The 18,756-nt window shown below is 38.1% G+C and overlaps 1 protein-coding gene across 1 annotated transcript; it reads right to left on the reverse strand.

Moving 5' to 3' along the window:
* Nucleotides 1-6,729: 6,729 nt before the first annotated feature.
* On the reverse strand, nucleotides 6,730-15,358 carry LOC101545774 (olfactory receptor 502-like). Its single transcript, XM_055142878.1, has 2 exons — nucleotides 15,348-15,358; nucleotides 6,730-7,654 (listed from the first exon to the last, which is right to left on the reverse strand). Exon 2 carries the CDS (start codon nucleotides 7,489-7,491, stop codon nucleotides 6,730-6,732), a length of 762 nt encoding a protein of 253 aa, XP_054998853.1. The 5' UTR covers nucleotides 7,492-7,654; nucleotides 15,348-15,358.
* Nucleotides 15,359-18,756: the final 3,398 nt, after the last annotated feature.

An 18,756-nucleotide genomic window follows, 5' to 3' on the forward strand; every position in this document is an offset into this window, starting at 1 on the left:
TTGGTCGATACAATCAACTCAGACACTCTGTCATCCTTTTCGCTCCATTAGACCCTGGAACCCAATCTGCAGTTCTTTGGGTGACCTTCTCGGTAATATCTTGGCATTAAAATCACCAACAATGATCTTGCGCAAGCTGTGGTCTTCTTTATAAAACTTTTCCAACTCCATGTAGAACCTCTCAATTTCCTCTTCATCATAGTTGGATGGTGGTGCGTAGAAGATGAAGATAGAAACTGCTGGCAGCGTGGCACATCTATTCAAGCGTAATTGTCTGATTTGGGTTGTTAGGCATTCGAATGAATCAATGTTCATGGCCAAGTTCATGTTGACAAGGACACCAGCACCACCTCAGTTGTTGCATGGTCTGAGGAACAGTTCTTACTTGATCATCTGCACTTGCACCATCAGGTCCTCCATGAATGGTTCCGATGCCAGCTTCTGTGCACTGAAAAAAACAGTCTATTTAGTCTTTCTTCGTGTTGGCATTCTAGTTTGTCTCTGAGATTTTTTCAGCCTCTTATTGCTAATCCTTCTTAACTCTGCTAAATTGGAGACTCTTTCGGTGTCAGGCAAATGCGACCCATTGTTGTTACTGTTTTTAGCGTACCAAATATGCCACGGTAGCTTGCCAGGTTCTGCCGTGTGGGCAGGGTACATTTGGTCGCTAGTCGGGCTCTCCGAGATGGATGGAGGCTTTTAGCGAGGCCTCTAATTTCCCTTCCTGGTGAACCTCATCAAATATTGTATGGTAATTATGGAAAATGGGTATAAAGTGTCTTAAGATGTGTCCAGAACGCAGCCTGGAGCATGGTGGTGTCTGTGTAGTGGAGGTAGTTGAGGTCGGCCAATTAGGTCTTTATCTGGCTCCAGTAGGGTGGGGACATCTGGGTATGATCCCTGGGGAGCTGGAGATTAGAGGAAGCAGGCAGAACATCTATGTTTCTGTGACCCGTTGAGCTGGCGTCGAAGGTCACAGATTTCTGCTTTACCTGGTTCTATGGGGCTTCACTCATGCCAGAAGCTTGGCTCGGGTGTCCGGAAAGCGACCTGGAGAGTGGCGGTGGCTGGAAAGTGGAAACTACCCACCAAACATTTAATTTTAGCAAATAGCGTAGCTGGGGAGTCGCATTCTTAAGAAACTGAGCCATTGCTTTTGGGCCAGATGAATATTTATAGAACAAGGATCTAAAGGTAGTTTTGAGCCACGGGGAAAGTTCTTTATGCTGGAACAGAGAAACAACAAAAGTAAAAACAATTCCTAAGAATAATACACTTATGCAAATCAATAGTTGCATCAAAATTTAAAGAAGACCTGGGGAGAATGCAGTCTGTGGGTTATATTGCAGGGTCAGAGACAATGAGACTCCCTAACTCGTCATCCTTACAAATTCTGTTGTGTTCAGCCAATAGTCTGTAACTGCATTAACTGTGCCATGCCTATGACAATATCTGTTTTCTCTATTGAATTATTCATAACCAATCTTAAAGTCCTACTTTTTTCTCATATGACAATATTGTCATATGTGCTACCACCCACTTAACAAGTATTTTGCATTATCTCTAAATAATATCCCCAATACCTGCCTTATTATGTCTCTTAATTTTCTACATGCCTTATTTCTACTATGAAATCTTATAGCTAGTTTTGTTTTCAATCCTGGATCTTATTATTCTTTTCCTTATGGAAATTGGTGTAAATGCTATTAATTAGCATTTTTAATTGAATTTAATGTTTTTCTTCAGTATTTTTCTTATTAATCAGTTGTTTTCTAGGTTTCATTTAATTTTTTTCTTTGATCCACGAGTTATAAATTCAGTTTCAGGGACTTGGTTTCTAGTCATATTTTTGTTATTGATTTCTGAGTTGATTACTGTATTTTAGATAATTAATAGTTACTAAAATAAGTTTAAAATAATTTTATTTTATAATACCTGCTCAAAATTTAAACATATACTCTTTCTTGAAAGAAAATGTCCTCTGCGGTTGATTGTTTTGTTCTAAATATGTGCAGTATATATTCATCATTTGTTCAATGGCATCAAATTTATTGTTCAGTCTATAGATTAAATTACAAAATGAAGTGTCAATAAGGGCCAGAGCAACAGTCCAATGGGGAGGACGTTTGCCTTCCATGTGGTCAGCCCAGGTTTGATCCAGGCATTCCATATGGTCTCCTGAGCACTACCAGGAGTGATTTCTAAATACAGAGTCAGGAGTAGGTCCTGAGTATTGCAAGATGTGAAAAAAAACAGATAAATAAATCAATAGTGTCATTAAACAATATTGCAAAACATCAAATGATTACCTTTTTCAGTTAGGTAGCCAAACATTGAGCTTTGGACTTTTCCATAGCTATTACATTTTATTCATTTATTTTTTGATAGAGGATTTTTTAATTTTAATTTTTTAAATTTATTTATTTATTTATTTTATTGAATCACCATATGGAAAGGTACAAAGCTTTCAGGCTTAAGTCTCAGTTATAAAATGCTTAAACACCCATCCCTTCACCAGTGCACACTTTGCTACCAAGAACCACAGTAAACCTTCCCCCAAAACCCCTCTCCCCCAGCACCCCAGCCAGTCCTGTGTAGCTGATAAAATTCACTTTACTTTCTCTTTACTTTGATTTCATTCAATATTTCAACAAAAAACTCACTATTATTGTAAGGAGTTCCCCCACCCAATGTCGAACCTGCTGGAAAAGAAGCATTTGATAATTTGTTTTCCATTGTTGAGAATGAAGAGATATGAGGTCGTGTGGCCACAATAGCAGCCATGAGATTTTGGATTTCTGTATTTTAGTATTTTAGTAACTGAGTCTAAAGAAATTTCTGCCAGAAGTTGCATGTAGTCATTTTATTGTTGAGGGCAGCCACAGAGTCTTTTATTTCATCTACCGAATCCTTCCTTTCTTTTCATAGGTTTTTTATTTCTGCTCTCATTTCTTCCCGTAACTTCTCTGCTGTCTGTTGTATTATTTCTGTCAGGTCCACCTTTAACTTTTCAGTCTTTCCATTGAGTTCATTGAACATCTTGAGGATTTCAACTCTGAATTCTTTATCAGAGAGCTGAAGTTTGCAGGAAATACCTATTGAGTGTTCTGGACTCCTTTCATCATCCTCTCCTAATGGTGGGGATTTGAGCTCTTTCTTCATGTTGTTATGGTGGTATGAAAGAGGGACCTTCAAGATCAGTATCCCTGTTGCCTCTTGTTGCAAAAAAAAAAGGATTCTGGATGGGCTCGGTCAATGGTGGTTGCCTTTTTATTTTCCCCTTTTATAACATGTCCTCCCTCTCAGATGTTCTTTAATCCTATGTGAAATTTTATGGTTTATTATCCAACTGTTTACAGATAGCTAGGATGTTACTCTTGGAAATGACATAGGAAATGAAGGCTGAGAAGAAACAACATATTGATGGGTTTCAGGATAATATCTGAGCTGGAAGAGAAAAAGGCTTCGGTGCTTGGGATCAGCATGCTGCCAGCTGGGGAGACCGTCAGGGGCCGGGGTGGTGGCAGGGAGTGTCTGGGTCCAAGATGCAGGCTGGGATGCGGACACATTTTATTCTGAAGAGGGCTAACATACACCAATTACATTAGTATATATCTGCCATACGATTGTTACTGAGACGAGTAACATCAACTAGGAAATGTGATTTTGCTAAAATTATATTATCAGTACATGCTTTCTTAATAAATAGGCACTTTTGCCAAAAATATAATTAAAAAAAATACAGAGGCAGAAGAGAAGAAAAAGAGGAGGAGAAAAGAGAAGAAAAAACGAATAAAAAGAGTAGGATAAGAACAAAGAAAAAAAAGAAAATACAAAAGTTTGTGGCATGATTTGTTTTACATAATGCCCACATGAATTCTATAGTGTCTAGAAAAAGCCTGACTGGTATAAAGAGCAGATGACTAATATCTCAGGTCACTACACAGGGTCTTTATGAGTTGCTTGTGATGCAGTGTAGAATAGTAAATATTGTATAGAAAAACAGTATGACATTTAAATAGCAAGATTATAAATTTCTTTATGGAAAACAAATCAAAATCCCTTGATTTCTCTAAGGACAAAGTTGACATTCATGAATGTTCTATGTCCTCTATATCCTAATAAAAAGAAATGTCAACTATGCAGCATATTTAATAACAAAAATTATTCTCTAACTGTAAAATGTTACAACTGTAAGATTGTTAGGGCAATATATTGAATATATCATTTTATAAATAATGTTACCTGAGAACAACTATTCTTATAAGAACATATATTTCCTAAGACCTATCTCTCTCTATATATATATACATATATATATATGTGTATATGACATTATTTTTATCTATGTTGTTCTCAATTATGGTCCTGAAACTTCTAAATTCTCATGGTTTTGTGTCTCAGTTGTCTCTTGAGATACAGTTTAAAAATCTGTAGAATTGTGCTTGCCAAAAAGAAAATGATTGGTTTAAATACTACCAGTTAAAATGTTCAGTAATGAAGTTTAGTGATTACTTGCATAAAACCTTAATTTTTATGATTGCATAGATATCCAAGTTGTACTTTTATCTTTTTAAGTAAAGAAATTGCTTGTGTCTATTAATTTCCATAGTTTAATCTTTATTATTCTGTTTCTCTGATCAATTATATCCATGGATTTCCATTTTTGACACCTCATTTCATTGCCTTTTCTTTGCTTTTTTGTTCGTTAGTGAGTGGTCAGTAAATAATTGTGTCTAGGAATAATTGTGCCCTGAGGTATTTTTATGCTTATTCATAATTCCTGAGTCACCACACGTATTTGCTCATTTTATATCCATTCAAGGCTGAGACTCCCTAGTAACCCAAACTAAAATGTTATGAGACTTGCTCATGTTTCCTGTCCCAAACATACAGTTAAAACAATTAACATTGTCAAATTGACATGCCTTGGGTTTTGACATACTCCTCTTTTCCACCCAAGACAACATTAAACCTGAACCTAACATTGTAACACTTTGTTCTGACTCCTGTTTTGCACAGAAAAGAAGTACCTTTGTGTTAGGTTTGGTTGTCTTAATTCTCACAGTTCCTGGTGAGGCAATGCCTTATGTCTCTTAAGCTGAAGCATATTTAAGACATTTAACGTTCTATCATGTGCTTAATTTTATTCACAATGGGACTCAATAAGATCAAGAAGTCTGCCATTTATTAGAGAGAAACCTCAGAGATGAATTATAAGCAAGCCTAAGAAAGACTAGACTGGTAGATATTTTTTTCCAACTCAAAGTTAATAAGAAGTGAGCATATTTCCTGCAATCTTACATAGATGCATCTTCTCAGGGACACTTACCTGCCATTACTTTCCCCGGATTGTTCTTTTCCCTTAATCTGCTCTGCTAATCCATTCTCCAACATATGAAAACTTTCAAATTATTTCAATCACTCACTTGTTAAATCATTTCTCTTATACTATAAGATAAATTCCATAAGTAAATATATATTTGATATTTTTTCACTTGCATTCTCAAACACCAATGACAGTTCCTGAAATTTAGGAACATAAGATACTGAAGATTTTCAACATAATTTTTAGATGTATGAATAAATTAAAAAGTGGTTTAAATAATTTAAAGTCTTAATAATTAATGCCAATAAAAAAGCGAATTTGTGTCTCACACATTAAAAAGGGTAAAAAGTTATTATTTTTCCAGAGATCTGAATATATGGGTTGATTAAGCCCCTAAAAGGAGTTCATTGAGCTACCACACATGAGAGACAATTCTGTTTCCCTAGTGCCCTGAGTAATGCCAAAATCTGAGCATGAACACAGATCTGGAAGTTTGTCCTACTAAGACCCAGAAAAGTTCAAGAACTCGTTTCTTCCCAAGAGAATTTGCCAAGTCTAGCCTGTCAGAGATCACAGGTCAGTCAGAGACCTGTCATTCTTCTGGGGGTCTATGGAGACTGGACTAGAGGTCAGGAACCAAAACAAGGTGGAAAGAAACCATTCCTAGAAATGATGTTCCTGCTCCAATGTTCTCTCTGGTTCAACTTGGTCATTTTCTCTTAGTGTCAGATATATGCATAGATACCACACTCCTTTGAGGATAAATGGCAGCTGAAACTTGGCATAGTTGTAAAGCATTAGAAATACAAGAACCTGAACTCAGAGATTTATTTTTCCAAAACTGAACAAACATTAAAAGGGTTTTAGCTGATTAAGTATATTTCATTTGAAACAACATATATTTCTACTATAATTTACATTTTTAAGGTGACTCACCATGGATGTCTGACTTACAATTTGATATTAGATCATTCAACCCACACATTCAATAAAAACTATTATGGCTTGTAAATGGCTATATTTTTTACTACAGATATGTTATCTATAGTCTTTTCAGATAGAAAAAAATCCAACGTTCAGCATATCGATGAAACCAGTATTATTTGTGGCACTGGGAAGGAAATCTAGAGGGGCTGGAGAGATAGTGCACTGAGTGGAGAAGACGTTTGCCTTGCAGGTCGTGGATCTGTATTCGAGTATCTTGACTGCACGGCAGAGACTGGCAAGCTACCTGTGGAGTATTCGATATGCCAATAACAGAAACAAAGAATCCCACAATGGATATTTTACTGGTACCACTCAATCAAATCGATGAGCAATGGGATGAAGTGATACAGTGATGCCATTTATTCTTATTATTACATTAAAAATAATATTAAAATATAAAACAACATGCTTCACTAAGAAAATATCTTTCTAGCAAGCTGTCTCTTCAGAGCTCCTTTAATCTCATTGTTCCTGAGGCTGTAGATGAGGGGGTTCAGCATGGGGATCACCACTGTGTAGAACACAGACACCACCTTGTTTTGGTTAGTTGAGTAACTGGACTTGGGAGTCATGTAAATGAATGTGACAGTCCCATAGAACAGAATGACTGCAGTGAGGTGGGAGGTGCAGGTGGAGAAGGCTTTCTGGCGCCCCTCAGTGGAGCGCATCTTCAGGATGGTGATGAGGATGTAGACATAGGAGATGGCTATGATAAACACTGTGACCACAACGATGGAGCCAGCAGTAATGGAGGGGACCACTGCAGGGATACTGGCATCAGAACATGAGAGTTCAATTAAAGGAGTAAAATCACAGAAGAAGTGATTCACTTCATTTGGTCCACAGAAGAACAAAGAAAAGAATGAAATAGTGAAGGAAGAAGCATCAAAAATACCACCAATGTAAGCCACTATAAGTAACTGAACACAGACTTGTGTAGACATTTTGTTGGCATACAACAGTGGGTTGCAAATTGCCACAAAGCGATCATAGGCCATGGAAGCCAGAAGGAGGCATTCAGTCGTCCCAAAAAAAGCAGCTGAACCAAGCTGGATGCCACATCCCAGATAAGAGATAGTGTTTTTCTCCACCAAGAAGTTTACAAGCATGTTGGGAGTGACAGAAGAGGAATAGCCTATGTCAACGAAAGCCAAATGGCTCAGAAAAAAGTACATAGGATGATGGAGTTGAGAAGACAGCCTGATAAGAGTGATTGTGCTGAGGTTTCCAGAGATGGTCACCAGGTAGATGCAAAGGATGATCAGGAAGAGGATGATTCGAAGAACGGGATCATCAGTTAAGCCCAGTAAAATAAACTTTGTTATTGTAGTGTAGTTTCTGTTCCCAGGGAGATCCATGAGACAATGAAGAATAGCTAAAACATTACTGAAGAAAGTTATAAATTCAGTAGTTTAATTTTCTTTAATACATATGGAAATTCATAGCAAAAAAGATATTTAAGCATAAGTGCATACTTATACGCAAAATTGAGTCTCTCTATTATCTTAGCAAAAACTCCAGAAAATTTTTATTTATTCATATCTCTTTTTATTTTGTCTCTTTTTTGATATTGTATAATTTCCATACGGACACTATTGTGGCTTTCTGGGTCAAGAAAACAATATAAAACCTAAAGGATAACAAATTATAATGGTAAACACAATTAAATATATGTTAACTGAAGTTTTGTAATAAAGACTGCGATGAGAAGCACTTATCAAATACATGATCAAGAAGGATAAATATCATATAAATGTATCTTTATGTATATTTCTCTTTTATTGGAATCAAATTGTATTAATAATCATTATTTTATGCATGATTAAGATGGGTTATAGAAGTTACTTAACTTTACAAGGGCACATAACAGTTCTAGAATCAGAATATTAAGTCCCAGACATTCTGAGACAATGAATTACTGTAGCACTGTAGCACTGCTGTTCCCTTGTTCATCGATTTGCTTTAGCAGGCACTAGTAACATCTCTATTGTGAGACTTCTTTTCTTACTGTTTTTGGCATATCAAATTTGCCACAAACAACATAAATTTCACTTTGAACAAAATTAGAAGGGATGGCAAGGGTCATTTTCTATTTATCAAGGTATATGTACAACAGGAAGAAATCACAGTCTTAACCATATACACACCTAAGGAGCAACCTGCTAACTACTTAAAACAACAGCTAACAGACTTTAAGGAGGACATCATTAGCAGCACAATAGTAGTCAGAGACTTCAACACTGCCTTATCACCTCTGCATAGATGGACAAAAACAAAGCTCAGCAAGGAAACACTGACCCTGAAGGAAGAAATGGAAGACAGAGGGCAAATAGACCTATACAGGACTTTACACCCCCAAAAGAAAGAATACAAATTCTTTCCCAGTGCACACGGAACATTTTTCAAAATAGACCATGTGCTGGGTCACAAAACATACCTCAATAGAATCAGGAAGATAGAAATTGTATCAACTATCTTTTCAGACCACAATGTGCTGAAGATACAAGCTAATCACACATAGATGCAGAGAACCAAATCAAACACCTGGAAATTAAACAACTCACTGTGAACAATCAGTGGGGGAGAAATGAAATCAAGAAAGAAATAAAAAGATACCTCAAAAAAAAAAGAGAATGAAGACATGAGCTAGCAAAATCTATGGGACACAGCTAAAGCCTTGTTAAGGGGAAAAATTATAGCTCTGCAAGCATTCCTCAGGAAGGAAGAAAGGGCCTACATAGAGAGCTTGACTTCACATTTCAAGATCTTAGAAAAGGACCAGCAAAAGGTACCCAAACCAGACCAAAGGAAAGAAATAATAAAACTTAGAGCAGAAATTAACAACATGGGCCCGTGGTCTGGGGCTCGTTTAGAAGCCCCCAGCCCCGCCTGGCCCCTCTGAGCCACCTCACCAAGTGGCCCTGACCCCTCCTTCTCCAGGTAATTGGGATTTCCCTTTGGAGACCCCGCCTAATGTTGAGAAGCCCTTCCCTCGCCCCCTGCCCGCGGTTTGGGGATCACTTGGAAGCCCCCAGCCACACCTGGCCCCTCTGAGCCACCTCGTCAAGCCGCCCTGACCCCTCTCTCTTCTCAAGTGAGCACATCAAGCAGCACAAAAACCCTTTTTAAAGAGACCATAGCCCCATGTCTTCAATTGAGGCCCCTCACAAGCTAAGGTGGAGCGCCTGTCAGTAAAGCCCATAGCAACATGAAGAAACAGGAAAAAATTCCCACTGCCAGGAGAGATGGAAGAGAGGATCTCAGAAACCCCATCAGGGACTTCCCAGAAATATAATCTCCTCTCAGATAGAGAATTCAGAGAGTAAATCGTGAAGATGGTTCACAAACTCAAAGCAACTATGGAATGCACATCCCATAAATTAAGGGGGGGTATGAATGCAGCATTGCAACGGTCCACCAAGATAATCCAGGAAGAAATGATGTCAGAAATTTCAAAGCTACGAACAGAAGTGACACAATTAAAAGAATCGGTAGATGAAATAAAAAACTCAGTAGGAGCCCTCAATAATAGAATGGCTACAGCCAAAGACAGAATCAGTGAGCTTGAAGATGAGTTGCAGAAAGAATATAGGAAACAACAAATAATGGCAAAAGATCTCAAAATGGCTCTTAAGTGAATTAGAGTTCTAGGGAATGACCACAAGAGAAGCAACATAAGAATTATTGGAGTATGAGAACCACAGGGAACCAATCCCAATGAAAAAAACACAATCAAAGACATCATTGCTAAGAAATTCCCAAAGCTAGAGAATTCTGGCATCCAGATCCAAGGAGTTCGAAGGGTGCCAGCTAAAAGGGACCCAAACAAAAAATCCCCAAGGCATATCATAGTCAGAATTATGGATGCTGTGGATATAGACACAATACTGCAAGCAGCAAGATCAAAGAAGGAAATCATATACAAAGGAGCACCCCTTAGATTCGCAGCAGACCTGTCAGAAGAAACCTTCCAAGCCCTAAGACAATGGTGGGATATAGTAAAAAAAAACTTAATGAAATGAATGCCTCACCAAGAATACTTAACCCGGCTAAACTCTCAGTTAAACTTGAAGGACCATACACTATTTCATGAAGAAACAACAGCTCAGGAACTTCATAGACTCAAGACCAAACTTAAAAGAAGGACTAAAAGGGCTACTATAAGACAAGGAAAAACCCTACAAGAACAACAAACCCTATAGAAAGATGGCACAAAAAAACCTACAAGAACAACAAACCCTACAGAAAGATGGCACAAAATCCCATGAAAAAAATTTCTCGCAGTGTTAATGGTCTAAATGTACCAATCAAGAAGCACAGAGTGGCAAAATGGATTTGGAAACTAAAACCAACTTTCTGCTGCCTACAAGAAACACATCTGAACAGTCAGAACAAACACATACTCAAAGACAAAGGATGGAAAACAATCCTGCAAGCAAACAACTCCCTCAAAAAAGCTGGGGTGGCCATACTAGTATCCTACAACATAGATTTCAGGTTGAAAAAGATCAGAAGGGACAGCAAAATTCATTTTCTATTCATCAAGGGCTATGTACAACAGGAAGAAATCACACTCTTAAATGTACATGTACCTAATGAACGACCAGCTAAATACCTAAAAGAACTCCTAACAGAATTTAAGGGGGACATAACTAGCACCACGATAGTAGTTGGAGACTTCAACACTGCCCTATCACCTCTGGAAAGATAGATAAGAACAACACTCAGCAAGGAAACAATGGCTTTGAAGGAAGAAATGGAAGAGAAAGGGTAATAGACCTATACAAAGCCATACACCCCAAAAGAAAAAATACACATTCTTTTCCAGCGCACATGGAACATTTTCCAAAATAGACCACGTTCTGGATCACAAACTATACCTTAATAGAATTGGGAAGATAAAATTGTATCAACTATCTTTTCAGACCATGATGCACTGAAGATGGAAGTTAGTCACACACAGACACGGAGAACCAAATCAAACACCTGGAAATTAAACAACTCACTGTTGAACAATGAGTGGGTCACAAAGGAAATCAAAGAGGAAATCAAAAATACATTGAAACAAATGAGAATGAAGACACAAGCTACCAGAACCTATGGGATGCAGCTAAAGCTGTGTTAAGGGGAAAATTTATAACTCTACAAGCTTTCCTCAGGAAGGAAGAAAGGGCCTATATAGATAGCTTGACTTCACAGTTCAAGATCTTAGAAGAGGACCAGCAAAAGGAACCCAAACCAGATAGAAGGAAAGAAATAATAAAACTTAGAGCAGAAATTAATGAGATGGAAACCTGAAAAACAATCAGAAAGATCAATGAAACAAAGAGCTGGTTCTTCGAGAAAATAAATAAGATTGATAAGCCACTAGTAAGACTCACAAAGAAAGAGAGAGAGATCCCTAATAAACCAAATCAGAAATGAAAAGGGGGACATCACAACAGATACCAATGAAATTCAAAACATCATCAGAGACTACTTTGAAAGGCTGTATGCCACAAAACAAGAGAACCTAAAAGAAATGGGCAAATTCATTGATTCCTACAATCTCCCAAGACTGAACCAAGAAGACTTGGAATACCTGAATAGGCCCATAAATATCAAGGAAATCGAAACTGTAATCAAAAATCTCCCCCAAAACAAAAGCCCAGGTCCAGACGGATTCACTGGAGAATTCTTCCAAACATTTAAAGAAGATTTGTTGCCAGTTCTCTTCAAGCTTTTTAGGAAATTGAAAAGACAAGAACCCTCCCGAACAGTTTCTATGAGGCACATATCTCCCTAATACCAAAAGCAAACAAAGACACCACTAACAATGCAAACTATAGACCAATATCTCTGATGAACACCTATGCAAAGATCCTCAACAAAATACTAGAATTAGGATCCAACAACTCATCAAAAAGATCATACACCATGACCAAGTGGGATTCATCCCGGGGATGCAAGGATGGTTTAACATTCAGAAATCAATCAATAATAATCCATCATATCAATAAAAGTAAAGATAAAAACCATATGATCATATCAATAGATGCAGAGAAAGCATTTTACAAGATCCAACACCCATTTATGATGAAAACTCTTGCTAAATTGGGTATAGAAGGGACTTTCCTCAAGATAGTCAAAGCCATCTACCACAAACATATGGCAAGCATTATCATCAATGGGGAAAAACTAAGGGCCTTTCTCTAAGATCGGGGACAAGACAAGAATGCCAACTCTCAACACTTCTCTTTAATATAGTACTGAAAGTATTAGCAATAACCATCAGGCAAGAAAAAGATATTAAGGGTATTCAGATCGGAAAGGAAGAAATCAAGCTCTCACTATTTGCAGATGATATGATAGTATACCTAAAGAAGCCTAAAAGCTCTACTAAGAAACTCTTAGAAAAAATTGACCTGTATAGTAAGGTCTCAGGTCTCATGCCAAAAAACCATGGCCTTCCTATATGCAAACAATAAGGCAGAGGAAAGAGACATGAAAAAAGCAATCCCGTTCACAATTGTGCCCCAGAATATCAAATACCTCAGAATCAGCTTAACTAAAGAAGTAAAGGACCTCTACAAAGAAAACTATAAAACGCTACTCCGTGAAATAAAAGAGGACATGAGGAAGTGGAAACATATACCCTGCTCATGTATAGGGAGAATAAACATTGTCAAAATGGCAATACTCCCCAAAGCATTATACAGATTCAACGCGATCCCTATAAGGATACCCATGACATACTTCAAAGAAATGGATCAAGCAATCTTAAAATTCATATGGAACAACAAACGGCGAGGGATAGCTAAAACAACATCAACCTCCCCAACCTTAAACTTTACTACAAAGCGGTAACAATAAAAACAGCATGGTACTGGAACAAAGGCAGAGCCACAGACCAGTGGAACAGAGTGGAATATCCCAACACACAACCCCAAATGTATGATCATCTAATCTTTGATAAGGGGGCAAGAAATGTGAAGTGGAGCAAGGAAAGCCTCTTCAACAAATGGTGCTGGCATAACTGGAAAACCACATGCAAAAGAATGGGCTTAGACCTTGACATGACACCATGCACAAAAATCAGATCAAAATGGATTAAAGACCTCAACATCAGACCACAATACATAAGGTACATCGAAGACAAAGTCGGCAAAACCTTTCACGATATTGAAGGTATCTTCAAAGATGACACGGAACTAAGCAATCAAGTAAAAATGGAGATAAACAAATGGAACTATATTATTTTTTTAATTTAATAGTTTATTTTTAATTAGTGAGTCAAGGTGAGGGTACAGTTACAGATTTATACATTTTTGTGCTCATGTTTCTCCCTTACAAAGTTTGATAACCCGTCCCTTCACCAGTGCACATTCTCTACCAAAAGTAAACCCAACATCCCTCTCCCCCCTCCCCAGTCCCGGCTCCCCCCACCCCACACTGCCACTATGGCAGGGTATTCCCTTTTGTTCTCTCTTTCTGATTAGGTGTTGTGGTTTGCAATAAAGGTGTTGAGTGGCCATTGTGTTCAGTCTCTAGCCTATATTGGGCCCGCATCATCTTTCCCCCACATGACCTCCAATCACATTTTACTTGGTGTTCCCTTCTCTGAGTTTCCCAGAATGAGAGACCAGCCTCCAAGCCATGGAGACAACCTCCTGGTACTTATTTCTACTATTCTTGGGTGTTAGTCTTATAGTCTGTTATTCTATAGTCCACAGATGAGTGCAATCTTCCTATGTCTGTCTCTCTCTTTCTGGCTCATTTCACTTAGCATAATACTTTCCATGCTGATCCACTTATATGCAAACTTCATGACCTCATTCTTTCTAACAGCTGCATAGTATTCCATTGTATAGATGTACCAGAGTTTCTTCAACCAGTCATCTGTTCTAGGGCACTCGGGTTTTTTCCAGATTCTGGCTATTGTAAACAGTGCTGCGATGAACATATAAGTACAGATGCCATTTCGACTATACTTTTTGGCTTTTCTGGGATATATTCCCAGCAGTGGTATTGCTGGGTCAAATGGGAGCTCAACTTCTAGTTTTTTGAGAATCGTCCATCTTGTTTTCCAAAAGGGCTGAACTAGCCGACATTCCCACCAGCAGTGTAGAAGGGTCCCTTTCTCCCCACATCCTCTCCAACAGCGGTTGCTTTTGTTCTTTTGGATGTGTGCTAGTCTCTGTGGTGTGAGGTGGTATCTCATAGTTGTTTTGATCTGCATCTCTCTGATGATTAGTGATGTAGAGCACTTTTTCATGTGCCTTTTGGCCATTCGTATCTCTTCCTTGGTAAAGTTTCTGTTCATTTCTTCGCCCCATTTTTTGATGGGGTTGGATGTTTTCTTCTTGTAGAGTTCACCAGTGCTTTATATACCCTTGATATCAACCCCTTATCTGATGGGTATTGTGTAAATATCCTTTCCCATTCTGTAGATAGTCTTTGTATTCTGGTCGCTGTATCTTTTGCGGTGCAGAAGCTTTTTAGTTTAATGTAGTCCCATTTGTTGATCTCTATTTTTACTAGATTGCTTAGTTCCGTGTCATCTTTGAAGATACCTTTATCTTCAATATCCTGGAGGGTTTTGCCTACCTTGTCTTCAATGTACCTTATGGTTTGTGGTCTGATGTTGAGGTCTTTAATCCATTTTGATCTGACTTTTGTGCATGGTGTCAGATCGAGTTCTAAACCCATTTTTTTTGCATGTGGTTGTCCAGTTGTGCCAGCACCATTTGTTAAAGAGGCTTTCCTTGCTCCACTTCACATCTCTTGCTCCCTTATCAAAGATTAGATGATCATACATTTGGGGTTGTGTGTAGGGATATTAAATGGAACTATATTAAACTAAGAATTTTCTGCACCGCAAAAGACACAGGAATCAGAATACAAAGGCAATCTACAGAGTGGGAAAGGATATTCGCCCCAATACCCATCTGATAAATGATTGATATCAAGGGTATACAAAGCACTAGTTGAACTCTACAAGAAGAAAACATCCAACCCCATCAGAAAATGGGCCGAAGAAATGAACAGAAACTTTTCCAAGAAAGAGATACGAATGGCTAAAAAGAACATGAAAAAATGCTCTGCATCACTAATCATCAGGGAGATGCAGATCAAAACAACTATGAGATACAACCTCAAACCACAGAGAATAGCACACATCCAAAAGAACAAAAGCAACCGCTGTTGGAAAGGATGTGGGGAGAAAGGGACCCTTCTACACTGCTGGTGGGAATGCCTACTGGTTCAGCCCCTTTGGAAAACAATATGGATGATTCTCAAAAAATTAGAAATTGAGCTTCCATTTGATCCAGCAATACCACTTCTGGGAATATATCCTGGAGAAACAAAAAAGTATAGTCGAAATTACATCTGCACTTATATGTTCATCGCGGCACTGTTTACAATAGCCAGAATCTGGCAAAAAACCAAGTGCCCGAGAAAAGATGAATGGTTAAAGAAACTTTGGTACATCTATACAATGGAATACTATGCAGCTGTTAGAAAAGATGAAGTCATAAACTTTGCATATAAATGTATCAACTTGGAAAGTATCATGCTAAGTGAAATGAGCCAGAAAGAGAGGGACAGACATAGAAATATTGTACTCATCTGTGGAATATAAAATGGCAGAGTAGGAGACTAATACACAAGAATAGTAGTATATAATACCAGAAGGTTGGCTCCATGGCTTGGAAGCTAGCCTCACATGCTGGGGGAAAGTCATCCCAGATAGAGAAGGAAGCACCAAGTAAAATGTGATTGGAAATCCCGAGAGGGGAGGGAGATGCACGCTGAAAGTAGACTAGAGACTGAACATGATGGCCACTCAATACCCATATTGCAAGCCACAACACCGAAAAGGAGAGAGAAAGAACAAATTGGAATGCTCTGCCACAGATTTGGAGCAGTGTGAGGGGGATGAGATGGGTGGTGGGAGGGATACTGGGTTCATAAGTGGTGGAGAATGGACACTGGTGGAGGGATGGGCTCTCGAACATTGCATGAGGGAAAAACAAGCACGAAAATGTGTGAATCTGTAACTGTACCCTCACTGTGACTCACCAATTAAAAAATAAATAAATTATTTTAAAAAAGAAATTAACAACAGGGAAACCCAGAAAACAATCCGAAAAGTCAATGAAACCAAGAACTGGTTCTTTGGGAAAATAGCAAGTTTGATAAACTGCTAGCAAGACTCACAAAGAAAGAGAGAGAGAACCCTAATAAACCAAATCAGAAATGAAAAGGGGGACATCACAACAGATAGCAATGAAATTCAAAACATCATCAGAGACTACTTTGAAAATCTGTATGCCACAAAACAAGAGAACCTAAAAGTAATGGATAAATTCCTGGATTCCTACAATCTCCAAGGCTGAACCAAGAAGACTTGGAATACCTGAACAGTCCTATTAAAATAAGGAACTTGAAACTGTAATCAAAAGTCTTCCCCAAAACAAAAGCCCAGGTCCAGATGGATTCACTAGCGAATTCTTCCAAAAATATAAAGACGACCTGTTGCCAGTACTCCTTAAGATTTTCCAGGAAATTGAAGAAACAGGAACTCTCCCAAACAGTTTCTATGAGGCACATATTTCCCTAATACCAAAAGCAAAAAAAAAGACACCACTAACAAAAAGAATTATAGACCAATATCCCTGATGAACACCTATGCAAAGATCCTCAACAAAATACTAGAATTAGGATCCAACAACTCACCAAAAAGATCATACACCATGACCAAGTGGGATTCATCCCGGGGATGCAAGGATGGTTTAACATTCGGAAATCAATCAACATAATCCATCATATCAACAAAAGTAAAGATAAAAACCATATGATCATATAAATAGATGCAGAGAAAGCATTTGACAATATCCAACACCCGTTTATGATAAAAATTCTCACCAAAATGGATTTCAGAGGAACTTTTCTCAAGATAGTCAAAGCCATCACCACAAACCTATGGGAAGAATTATCCTCCATGGGGAAAAACTAAGGGCCTTTCCTCTAAGATCAGGAACAAGAAAAGGATGCCCACGCTTACCAATTCTGTTCAAGATAGTACTGGAAGTACTTGTAATAGCTGTTAGGCAAGAAAAAGATATTAAGGGAATCCAGATAGGAAAGGAAGAAATCAAACTCTCAGTATTCGCAGATAATATGACACTATATCTAGAGAAGCCTAAGACCTCGACCAAGAAATTCTTAGAAACAATAGACTTTAAAATTGTTATAAAATCAATACCCCAAAGTCCATGGCCTTCTTGTACACAAACAATGAGACAGAGAAAAGGGACATGAAAAAAGCAATCCCGCTCACAATCATGTCCCAGAAAATCAATTTACCTCGGAATCAGCTTAAGTAAGGAAGTAGATGACCTCTACAAAGAAAACTATAAAACGCTACTCCATGGAATAAAAGAGGACATGAGGAAATGGAAACATATCCCCTGCTCATGGGTAGGGAGAATCAACGTTGTCAAAATGGCAATACTCTCCAAAGCATTATACAGATTCAACGCGATCCCTATAAGGATACCCATGAAATTCTTCAAAGAAATGGATCAAGCAATCCTGAAATTCATATGGAACAACAAACACCCACAGATTGATAAAACAATTCTTGGGAAACAGATGATGGGAGGCATTACCCTTCCCAACCTTAAACTTTAATTCAAAGCAGTAACAATTAAAACAGCATGCACTGGAAAAAAGGCAGAGCCAGAGACCAATGTAATAGGGTGAAATATCCCTACACACAACCCCAAATGTATGATCATCTAATCTTTGATAAGAGAGCAAGAAATGTGAAATGGAGCAAGGAAAGCCTCTTTAACAAATGGTGCTGGCATAAATGGACAACCACTTGCAAAAGAATGGGCTTAGACCTTGACCTGACACCATGCATAATAGTCAGATCAAAATGGATTAAAGACCTCAACATCAGACCACAATTCATAAGGTACATTGAAGACAAGTTCGGTAAAACCCTCCACAGTATTGAAGCTAAAGGTATCTTCAAAGATGACATGCAAATAACCAACCAAATGGAAACAGAGATAAACAAATGGGACTGTATTAAACTAAGAAGCTTCTCTACCACATATGATACAGTGACCAGAATACAAAGACAATCTACAGAATGGGAAAGGATATTCACCCAATACCCGTCTGATAAGGGGTTGATATCAAGGGTATACAAGGCACTGGTTTTACTCTACAAGAAGGAAACATCCAACTCCATCAGAAAATGAGGTGAAGAAATGAACAGAAACTTTTTCAAGGAAGAGATACGAATTGCCAAAGGGCACATGAAAAAATGCTCTTCATCACTAATCATCAGGGAGATGCAGATCAAAACAACTATGAGATACCTCTCACACCATAGAGATTGGCACACATGCAAAAGAACAAAAGCAACTGCTGTTGGCATGGAT

This window comes from Sorex araneus, chromosome 6, assembly GCF_027595985.1.
Source record: "Sorex araneus isolate mSorAra2 chromosome 6, mSorAra2.pri, whole genome shotgun sequence".
NCBI classification, from domain to species: Eukaryota; Metazoa; Chordata; class Mammalia; order Eulipotyphla; family Soricidae; genus Sorex; species Sorex araneus.